Consider the following 11,649-nt stretch of genomic DNA (forward strand, 5'->3'; position numbering starts at 1 on the left):
CAAAAATGAAAGTTTCATAGAAATAACAGAATTTAAGCACCGATAAGCTATTTTTTTATCGGAAGTTGCTTACTGTACAGTTAACATAGACTATATGATCAACTGAAGAAGGTATCCCTCAGGTCCTGATTTTGCTATTATTATTTTTTTCTGATTTATTCACACGTGGCTTTTAAGGTTCTGCTGTAGATCTTTTTTTAAGCCAGACACTCCTACCTTTAGCCTCCGTTTCTCATTTTAAGCACTTTTGCCACACACTATGCTGTCACAGTCAGGTACTAAAAGCCTACAGAACTAATAACTAAGACCACTCTCAAAGATTAAATGTCTGGCACCTTGGAAAGAAAGCATATTAGAATGGGGGTTAGTTAAAGCTTTCGCGCAGTATTGTACATCACACACTGAATTTCACAATTTACACTTATCTCCAGCATCTTCAACTCCAAAGACAATAAAGATGTTTAACTATAATAACCTCGTCTGGACAAAAGCTCCGATGCCTCCACCGCTTAATGTTCACATGGCCGACTGGCTCATCGTTGTGTTTTATGAGGTTTAACCTGCAGACTAATGTGTGTTCGCTACACCTGCCAAGTGGCAATTTGCATCGTGCTTGGGTAGCATCATTAAATATTGCTGTATTATTAGCTTACTGCTTGTGTTCAGCGCCACTCTGGGAGGAGTAACTGGTTTGGACGTGCTTGTGTTGTGACTCTTAAAAGTGGATGCCAAAAAATACGGGGCGTGTCCACTCTTTGCCTTTGTTGTTCAAATTCTTGAGTATTTTTTAACAGCGGCCAAAACATGCCTCTGGTGACATTCTGACAGTTTCATTGACATGTTGGCGGTTCAAGCGCATCACTGTTTTCTGTTTTGCTTTACCAGTCAGTGTGAAACAGACTTAACCGCTATAAGTAGAGCATCTTTAACTTTTTAAAATGTTCATAATGTGGATAGCAAAACTATGGAAATATAATAACCTACCAAATACCGAATTCTAACAAGTCCTTTGTGATTGTGATTAAATATGCTGTGCAGCTCTAATAACAAATTATGGTCCTGTGGTAAAAGTTTTATACATTGGTCTTTGTGATTGTTAATAAATCCTATAATGTACAATGTGGTTGTTGAGCTTAACACAGAAAGGACAGCTTCAAGCTTGGAAAGCCATCAAACTTGTTAAATGTTTGCACGAGTAAATGCAGCCAAAGCTGTCCAGAAAGCTGTAATTGACGGAACAAATAGCTTAAACATTTAGAATTGGATGTTTGTTTTTACCAAGGCAATCAAACACTGTCTCTGTTTTTTCTTTCGTCTATTTCAGCTCAGTGATTGTGGGAAGCAGCAGGCATGGCAGCTCCTGTAAACGTCCAGACTCCAAGTAAGACCTGGGAGTTGAGTCTTTACGAGCTGCACAGGAGCCCTCAGGTAAGCTGCAACGAACAAACACATGCGTGACCCTCGCATGTGTTTGAAAAGTGACATACGTGCAGATGTTTGTTGAGTTTTAAAAGAGATCTGACCGTACAGGTTTAACGGGGTCGACTTCCTTTAGAGGGGTGTAGTACAAAGAGAATAACACCTCTGCTATGTTTGGGTGAACAAAGGTTTCCTGTGTTAAAGGAGACAACTGATCTGCGTGTATGACATTATAGAACAGTGTGTTACCATGACCGACTGACCTGGAGCCATCTTTGGTTAAAGTTTTAGTCAAAACTGAAAATAATGCTTTTTTTTCTGAAATGAGTAATAGAAAAAGCCAGAGTCGAGAATATTTGTCACTTCAAAACCGCATTTACTCTGGTAATATGTTGAATTTACTACCTGGATGGGATGAAAATGTTTGCATCTGTGGTCTAAATTTGCTGCCTCTGTTATCTGCTTAAACTACTGTTGCTCGACTTGATGCGGTTTTAAAAAAAACTTTACTAGTTGACATTTGTAATGGAGAATGTATACAATGAATATTTTTGTATGTAATTTTGGGCCAGTGTCAGGGCTAAAGCTTTTATAGCTTTTTGGTGCAAATATCGCAGCCTGCTAGTAAAGTGCATATTAATTTAACTTACTATTTACTGCTAACAGTCTTTTTGATTTTGAAAAGAAACATTCCTAAACCAATGAAAAATAAAAATAAAGAGTGAATAATTGTCATCCAAATCTGAGTTACAGATCCAGCCCTAGATTATGAAAATTACAACATAAAATGGTGCATCTATTATAGTCATTAGTTGATTTAAAAATTATGGGTGCACCAATTGATCGGCCACTATTTCCTTAATTTTTGGAGCTCGGTGATCAGCCGATATTTCAATGTGACACAGATCTATTCCACCTCTGCAGTGGTCTGAAAATCATCCACCATCAACGCTCTAAACTTTTGATTCATATTCTTTTTTTTTTTTTTGCTTCACGGGTACTGATTAATGTTTTTCAAGTGAAGTTTGAAATATTGAAGATGTCTTGTTTGAAATATTGAAGATGTCTTATGATCTTATAACAAGCGACAGTGTCAGTTAATAAAAAACAAAAAAAAAAACAGTGTTGGTCAAAATCAGAATCGGCATGTCAGGATTTTTAAAGATTGGTGATCGGCCATAAACCTGCAATCAGTCCAACCCTAGAAATGTGTCAGTTTTGCTGTATTTTGCTGCTTGGATGTTTAACTTATTTAGCAAATGACATTAAACAATAGCTAAATTGGCTTGTGTCACATTATAATTTCAACTAAACCGGATTGTTTATAATTGCATCTGAAAATCACAATACGATTGGATTTAAATGAGCTGCGTTGACATTACCTAAAATTAAATGATATACCAGACTGTATGAATTGGATTGGAGACGTCATTAGACTTCTTGTAAATTGTGACGATGTAAAGAAACAGAATAAACCCGAACCTTTCTGCGTACACAGGAGGCCATCGTCGATGGGACCGAAGTGGCGGTGTCTCCGCGCTCGCTGCACAGTGAGCTGATGTGTCCCATCTGTCTGGACATGCTGAAGAACACGATGACCACCAAAGAGTGCCTGCACCGCTTTTGTTCCGACTGTATTGTGACGGCGCTGCGATCCGGGTAAGCACAACTATCACTGGCTGTTAAGTCCTGGAGGGTGAAAAATTGCTGCAGTTGTTTAGTTAAAGAATCATCATCAGGATCATTATACCATTAGGCACTAATTCATCGTGTGCTTTGTTATGGAGTTTATAATTGAATAAAAATTATCTCATCTAATATATCCTTGTGTAATTAAGTGTAATTTATGACATTGATTGCAGTGTACTTGAGAATATTACAGTGTGTTTTTTTATGACGCCTCAGGAACAAGGAGTGTCCAACCTGCAGGAAGAAACTGGTCTCCAGACGTTCACTGCGCAGAGACTCCAACTTTGACGCGCTCATCTCAAAGATCTACCCGAGCCGCGACGAGTACGAGGCCCATCAGCGGACCGTCCTGGAGAGGCTCAACAGGCTGCACAACAAGGAGGCGCTGAGCTCCAGCATAGAGGAGGGGCTCCGCCAACAGGCCCGCTACAGGTCCGAGAGGTGGGGGAGGACAGGTTGTCAGGGGGATGTATTGCAATCAGGTTTTTTTTTAGCCCCCCAAGTTTCCCCCAAGGTTTTTTTTTTTTTTTCAGTATTGCTGTCCAGTTTTTTTTTAAGTGACCATCCCCATATGTTTGCAGATCAGATGTGAAAAGTGATGCAAACTTATAAGCATTTAGGTGTAGATTTATGTTTACAGACACCCACGAAGAGAATGGGCTGCTTTTGCTGCAATTTTAATAACCCTCAGAACCATTTTCTTATCTTTTGTAAGGGACTTTTGAGTTTTTCCAGTTTTTGCTTTTGTAGCTGCACCGTCAGAAAATGTGTCTTTCCTTTTATCCAAAGAACAAGGAAGTCAAATAAAGATTTGGAATACCAGCAGGTCCGGAACACATTCAGCTGACCACTTCTTCTTTTACTACATTTTCATCTTTAAAAAGGGTCTAATTCTAAAGTTTTACAAGCACAGACTGTCAGTTGGATTTTAAATTCTTTGATTTTTGTTAATATTGATTATTTCCGAATCACCATAAGAAATAATGACTTTGCATTTGCTTTATTTCTGTAACAATTGCTGAAAATGATGTCAAGATTCAAATCATATGGTCTCTGGCTTCACTTCAGCCTCCTGCTGCCCCCTAGTGTTAGCAGTTTGCATCACACACACACACAACGTTCCTCTTCATCTAAAATGTTATATGAGCTGTTGCTGTGCACTAATAGAGAAACATTACGAGAACAAACATCTTGATCCATTTAAAAGGGTGATACACACTTCAAAACTATCTTCTCAGTTTGGGGTTTTGTTTATGCGTTTGCCTCCTCCTCACAGGAACCACAGAGTAAAGAAGCCCACTCAAGAGAGCGACAACACCACCTTCAGCGGCGGGGAGGATAACGGCGACTCCCGCTCACACCTGTCCCACGACTCGGCCCCCTCAAACACTCCTCACCCCAGGGGCCAAACTCCCCCAGAGGCCGGACCGAGCCGCAAGCGGCAGCGAGCCTCCGACGACGGCTCCGGCCCCGAGGCGGACAGCGGGAGCCCGACTCCTCCGCTGAGGCGCCACAAGGAGGGGCCGGCCTCGGAGATCGAATTGGTGTTCAGGCCACACCCCCAGCTGGTCCATGCCAACGACTACAACCAGACCAGGTAAGACCCGGTCATGTCACGGTTCATCCAAAGACCTCACTGCATGCTGCTTAGAACACGTGCTTGTTACACATGATGTCTCAGCCTGGCTTTGTATTTTTGGTGAGATAAGCTGAACTTTCAATCACAATTTTGATTCAGCAAAGAAAACTGTTTCTCATAGTTTCCTTTTATTTTTAAATTTCATTTGTTTGGGGTGACTTGCTCAGCAGGAAGAGTCTTGCAATCCCAAAGTTGCGGGATCAGTTCCAGTAGGGCTGGACGATATAGAAATCATTTCGGATCGATATCGATGATTATGAACAAATTTAAAACATGTATTTTAAGTGCGGCCCTAACCATTTTATGCTGTTGCTTAATAATAATAATAATAATACATTTTATTTAAAAGGCGCCTTTCTTGACACTCAAGGTCACCGTACAGAAGGGTAAAAAACAGAATGTCAGAAACAAAATCAAAACAAAAAACATAAAAATAAATATATAAATAAATACCGAGGCTGGGACAGGGAAATTGATAATTAAAGAGTGACCTATTTTTAGATGCAGAACACATAAACACTGAATTCAAACTCAACCCTTTATTCAACCAACTTTTTACCAAAACTGTAAGTTTTTAAAAAATGAAAAATGCACGCTCTCTGAACTCTCTGAAGGGGGCGGAGCATTCCTGGGTCTGCGTCTGTGATTGGTTGGGATGATGTAACGACTGTAGCATTAACCTACATGGCTAGAATACAAAAGCAAGAAAAACTGTTATTCTATTAGACTTTTTATTTACCCTTTTTTTTTTATCATCGATATATTGTTGTTGAATTATCGTCCAGCTCTAAGTTCCAGACACATGACCTGCCTACTGATCTTAGTATCATTGTACAAATGTGTGCATTGGGTGAAATTGGCTTTAGTGTAAAGCGTGTCGAGTGGTCAATATAACTGCTAAATGTCTGTGTGAATCGAGTCCGTCTACTGCCATCAGTTAATTATTTGAAGTGAGGTTGTTTGATTTGTTTTAATTCATTTTGTACGTGTTGTTCAAAATGTCACATTTCCTTGAGCTTAAGTAAATGCATCCAAAGAGTGGTGGAAAATTAAACGGGCCTTTGTAGGACAGAAACCTGCTCTGAGTGACACTAAAGACCCTTTTAGATCAAAGTTCTGTGATAAACTCCCCAAAACATCTGCCCATCAGTTTCTAACCTCAGTGACGAACTATTGAGCACTAAGGAAACCTGCCCAGCTGTCTTAACATCCCAGCATCATTAACGCGGTTTCTTTTCTTCCTCTGACAGATTTGTAAAGACGACAGCCAACGCCACCGTGGACCACCTGTCAAAGTACCTGGCGCTGCGCATCGCGCTCGAAGAAAGACGGACCGAGGCACAGACGGAGAACAGAGGAAAAGAGGAGGGAGGAGCAGAAGGAGAAGGTGAAAGTGGAGGAACGTCAAGGAGCGGAGACGGGTCAAGTCTTAATAACGTCAGTGAGAAACAATACACCATCTACATAACGACGAGGGGAGGACAGTTTTCAGTGAGTAACCAAAGTCAAGTCTCACCTTCAGTATAAATGGATCATATATGCATAAAAACAGCTCTGCTGACCAGTTACCCGTTTTTTTCTTTCCCTTCAGACTCTCAACGGTTCTCTGACTCTGGAGTTGGTCAACGAGAAATACTGGAAGGTCCGAAAGCCACTGGAGCTTTATTACGCCCCGACCAAGGAGCAGCCGCAGCCTCAAGCGACGCAGCAGCAGAAGTCCCCTCCTCCACAGGACGGATGAGTTCAGAACCGCTTTATTGGTCGGCTGCCCAAGAACGTCGTCGGTTTCTGTTTGTAATCTCAAATTAATTTTGGATTTTTTTTTTTGGTTTAACTTGCAAACTTATTTTTATTCTAAGCATTTGACAGCTGACCTGAGTTGAAGGAAATGATTATAAACAGAAAATAGAAACTACCGCAGTGTAAAAAAAAAAAAAAAAAAAAACTGACTTAAACTACTGCTTAATAAAATCCAGCCTGGTCAGCGTTTTTCCAGCACACCATTTTGTCATGCCTAGTTTGTAAAAATTGTCTTGAGTAAATGTTTATTGTTCCAAGCATGTTTTATGTACCCTTTCTAGTTTAGGTTTTATTTACAGTTGAAGTTATTTCACGGTTCTTTCCATATTTACTCGTTTCTAATGTTTTTCATTTACTGACTGATGACAGGTATTTCAGTAGGCATAGATCAACCCAAATGAAGTTCCAGGGAATGCCTTCTGAAAATTTGTCCTGCCCACATTTGCGTTTTTCTTGCAACATTTTAAGTTTTGAACCTTATCTAGGTTAAGTCATTTATAAACTGACCAGACCAGATGACTGAAGCTCCCGTCAGCATCGTGTCTTTCTCCTGATACAGTCGACAGCTTTCACTGTGTTGCATTTACTCATTTTCATTAGTAATGACTCCTAGCTGTAACCTTTCAATGTGTGAACAAGAAACTTTTGCAGGATCAGCTCTCTGAATATTGGAGGCGTGTATATTTTAGCTTTTTCTGTAATATAATGTAGATTTGCCTAATTGTGTTTAGAGTACCCATGTCTTAAGCCTTGGATATTTTCTTTAACTGGAAGGAGACACAAGGGATTGCAAACATTTTACGAGTGCAGTAGTTATTTTAATCCTTTTCAGATGTATAATCGGTACATCAGCTTTCACCCCTGACTAGCTTTAGTTAATACCACATTATGTTTCTACACTTGCCTGAAAGACAAAAAGCCATACAAAGGCCTTTTCTTAAGGCTTAACCCGAGTTGATGAATTTCAACTCTGCTTCTCTCATTTCTTTGCACTTTATATTTTCTGCAGCCATAGTTTACCTACTTTTAATTTGTGGAATGGGTAAATTAAATGCGATATTATTCCTGTTATAAAATACACTTTCTGAACAATTGAGAATATTTAAACCGATTTCAGGATCGGTATTTGAATTGGAAAAAAAAGGAATAAAAAAAAAAAAACAGGACAGGTAGATGTTTGTGGTGTTTTATTGAAACAAAGGGAAGCAGGGGACTTTACTTCTTCTTGGACACACCAACAGTGCGACCACGACGGCCGGTGGTCTTTGTGTGCTGACCGCGCACACGGAGACTGTGAGGGGAGAGAAGAGATGATGCAAAAGTTAAACCAGTTTTACGAAATCTTTGCAAGTCAAGAAAAGCAACTAGAGCAGACCATTTTGTTGATTATTTTGTTGATTATTTCAATTTCACAGCAGTCATTGAAGTGCAAAAATAAAAAGTTGAAATCTGTGTACAGTAAAGTCCAAATACTAGGGTTACAGCTACTATTTTAGTGATCAATTAAGTCCAAATAGATACTTACTATAACAGGAATTTTGATAAAACACATTGGACATTTTAAATGCACTGATCAATTTGACTTTAACAGATTATTAATTGGATAGCAAAGGGTGTTTTTTTTTTGTTTTGTTTTTTAAATTACAGAACTTGAACCAAATACCAAAGCTTAAAGCTAAAATACCGCTTGAGTTCTGGACAGAACATATTTACAACGTTTTCTTAAATGCAAAATCTTCATGTTTTGTACAGTTCTGACTTAATTACTGTTCAAAGACTGCTCTGCCAGCAAATTGCAATTTTAGACTATGTATACTGCAGTTAATTACTAAAGTAATTATTTTAATAAATTAATCACCATTCCAATAGTTTCAGCCTTAACACAGTGGAACAATTAGAATGAATATTTGTATAATCATCTCCAAAAAAAGGTTCAGGTATATAATATCACTCGAAATGTCAGACATTTTTATTAGAACATGCTGTAGAAAAGCTCAACTTTTAGGGGGATAACAGTGTTTTATAGAACTTGTTTTTTTTTTTTTAGCCCACTGCATGCTGTTCTATGTAGACACCAAACTCCACAAAGAACAATTCAAGTTTCTCCAGGAAAGGCTCTCTCTGCATCGCTCATCTGTTCACCATCTGTAGTTTTATGAAGCATGAGCTGATCTGCTGCTCTTCAGACTTCCACAGAAAACGTTGGTTTGTCTGGGGCAACAATGTTCTTAACCTCAGCTTCATCATCAGAATCAAGGCTGGTGTTAGAACACAGCTGCTTCTGGTGAACAAGATGTATTGATGCAGAGCTGATGTTTGTCCTCAGTGGACAAACACTTTCAAACAACATCTTACCCCCAGAAGTGCCTGAGACCACGATGAGCCCTGATCTTCTTCAGTCTCTCCAGATCTTCTCTCAGCTTGTTATCCAGACCGTTGGCGAGGACCTGCAGGTCAAAACAAAGGTGGTGTGTAATTAAACGGTATCCAGGCAAGTTTGTAGAGCACATTTCAGTAACAAGACAATTCAAAGTACTGAACTAAACTTTACATCTGATGTTATGGTTCCTTATGTGAGTCCGCGCTGACTCTCAGTACTGCTGATCACTTACTTGGCTGTATTTGCCATCCTTGACGTCCTTCTGCCTGTTGAGGAACCAGTCTGGGATTTTGTATTGGCGAGGGTTCTGCATGATGGTCACTACCCGCTCAACCTGAAAAAAGATTCAAGGTTTAAAAACAATCCAATAATTGAGTTAATTTCAGTTCTAACAAGAACAGCCTTTTTTAAATTACTGCTAGTCATGAAATTGCTGTGCATTCAGCTGAAATATAACAACATAGAGACTCACTAACTAAAACTAATTTCAAGATACAGCCATCAATTAAAAATAAGAGCTAGCAAATCCAAGTTATTTTAATTTTAAACCATTTCTATCATTTTGGTTATTTACCGAGTTAAAAGGAAAAAGTTAATAACCCATTATGAACCACAAGCCTACTGAAGACTTGTTATTCCTTCTTCGCCGCTGGAACAAGGTGTTCCTGAGCTCCAGCCAGTTCACGGTTGCTGCAATGGCAAAACTGAATACTGAGTGCCATCCCGGGGTTTTCTCCTCATCTAAGCTGCTTAGTTTTAATATTTCAATTTCATTTTAAAGAGCACTCATTATATAAAGCACAGCTCAAAAACACTGACGGCCAGCGTCTACATATGGCAACTGGGAGTGCAAAGATCAACTGCGCCCTGATTTCAACCAAGCTGGACTGTTGAGTCCATTGAGTAGATCGTAACTGTGCTGCCCGGAGAAGCCGCAGATGATCAATACTGGCGAACCACCACTCCAGCTGGTGATGCTTGCATCTCCATTTCGACCAGATCTACCCCCCTTTCCTCCCCATATGCATGACCCTTGCACCAGACGATTAAATAACTTGATTAACTATACAGAAACTAAAAAACAAAAGTGAAAGAAGAAAAATTCACAGACAACATTATGCACCATTTGCATTGATTGTGGGTCTGATCTCCAGGTCAACTAAGCTTTTAGATATCCCCCAAAAATATGATGTAAATATTCAGTTTCTATCATCATTTTACACAACAGAGTTTATATAAAGAAATTCATTCAAATAATGGTCAGAATGGGTAGAAAATAACCAGAAGGCAGGAGCAAACTGACATGGGCTGTAAGGAAAAAAACCCTGGCACTTTTTTTGCACCTGAAATAAGTAAAAACAAATGCAACTTGACATTGGGAGTTGCTTACTAATGAGAGAAATTACCCAACCTTTAGGTGAAAGTAAATAAAATTTAAAGTTTCAAGACACCCATCGGTTAATTTAGCAAGTTGTGTGCTAGTTATTCAACAGACCTAATCAGCCAGACTAGGAACTAATGATTTTTAGTAAACAGCAATCCTTACCTCCTCCTCAGTGAGCTCTCCAGCCCTCTTGCTGAGGTCAATGTCGGCTTTCCTCAGGACGACATGAGCGTAGCGTCTGCCTACACCCTTAAATCAGACAACACAGTAATTTAATGTTAGTCTTGCATACAGATTCATTAGTAACCAAGAGCAGCAAGCACGCCGTTCACACACTACAAAAAGGATGAATCTTCTCAAACACACCTTGATGGCAGTGATGGCGAAGGCGATCTTCCTCCTTCCATCAATGTTCGTGTTGAGAACACGAAGAATGTGCTGGAACTTCTCAGGGATGACCAGAGACTGAAATCATATATAGCAGGTAAAACATAAGCAAAAGGAATTGATGATGATAATGATCAAAGATTGAATCCGATCAATAGAACTACAGGATTAAAAGCAATTAGGTTTCTAAAGAATACGTCTTTAGCTAAACAACTCGTTTGTTTAAACGATCTGCAAAACTGCAAGTCTTAAGGGAAGTAACACGCTTCTATTTCTTGCTTTTCCTTGGCAATGCTAACTAGTTAGCTAAGCAGCTGAAGCCTCAATATATTGTGTTGCCTATGTGCAATACAAATACGACTGGACATCAAAATAACAATATCATATGTTATAAGTTCTTTAACTTTATTTTGGTCAGACAGCGAAATGGAAAAAGAGAGGCATTGCAAGCGTTGACGTTACTTAGCTTTAGTGTATATTGCTAGCCAGCGTTGGTGGGTTAGGGTCCAATATTTCAAAGACGATGGCAAATCTTTCAACGATATTACGTTATTTTAAACCCACACGATGTGTAGAATTCAAAACGGATAAATACACGACAAGCGAAGTGGATAAAAACCCCGATGATTACGGATTTTAAAACCATACCGGGTCAGAAGAAAATCAACTCACCATCTTGGAAGTGGGTTCCGCGCAAAGAGGAAGTGACTGTTTTCTCGCGAGACTTTGGCTCTGTTTTTTGAAAGGAAATTGGTCCGTCGTGTTTAGTGAGTCCGGCTAAGTCTACGAGTTTACTTAGCGTAAACTAATTTGCGTTAAACAATATATATATTTATTGTTTTACATTTATTCGTTTTAATAGTATATAATCAACTCACATGTATGTACTAGACATATTGTTTGGTTTTATAAAAAACACAAAATTCGTTTTCATTGCTGGTGTCGTTGAAG

The 11,649-nt window shown here is 39.2% G+C and overlaps 2 protein-coding genes across 3 annotated transcripts; one reads left to right on the forward strand and one right to left on the reverse strand.

Moving 5' to 3' along the window:
* Positions 1-1,298: 1,298 nt before the first annotated feature.
* Positions 1,299-6,692, forward strand: LOC105920737 (E3 ubiquitin-protein ligase RING2-A). 2 transcript variants are annotated; one of them, XM_036145473.1, is made up of 6 exons: positions 1,299-1,428; positions 2,918-3,078; positions 3,325-3,549; positions 4,385-4,705; positions 5,998-6,238; positions 6,339-6,692. In XM_036145473.1, exons 1-6 carry the CDS (start codon positions 1,351-1,353, stop codon positions 6,486-6,488), a joined length of 1,176 nt encoding a protein of 391 aa, XP_036001366.1. In that variant the 5' UTR covers positions 1,299-1,350; the 3' UTR covers positions 6,489-6,692. The 2 variants fall into 2 exon arrangements, with proteins under 2 accessions (XP_036001366.1, XP_036001367.1); XM_036145474.1 differs by having other exon boundaries at positions 3,325-3,540.
* Positions 6,693-7,717: 1,025 nt separating this feature from the next.
* Positions 7,718-11,495, reverse strand: rps18 (ribosomal protein S18). Its single transcript, XM_012856365.3, has 6 exons — positions 11,371-11,495; positions 10,678-10,776; positions 10,474-10,560; positions 9,160-9,261; positions 8,903-8,994; positions 7,718-7,838 (listed from the first exon to the last, which is right to left on the reverse strand). Exons 1-6 carry the CDS (start codon positions 11,371-11,373, stop codon positions 7,763-7,765), a joined length of 459 nt encoding a protein of 152 aa, XP_012711819.1. The 5' UTR covers positions 11,374-11,495; the 3' UTR covers positions 7,718-7,762.
* Between the last annotated feature and the right edge of the window lie 154 nt (positions 11,496-11,649).

Source organism: Fundulus heteroclitus, chromosome 13 (genome assembly GCF_011125445.2).
Source record: "Fundulus heteroclitus isolate FHET01 chromosome 13, MU-UCD_Fhet_4.1, whole genome shotgun sequence".
NCBI classification, from domain to species: domain Eukaryota; kingdom Metazoa; phylum Chordata; class Actinopteri; order Cyprinodontiformes; family Fundulidae; genus Fundulus; species Fundulus heteroclitus.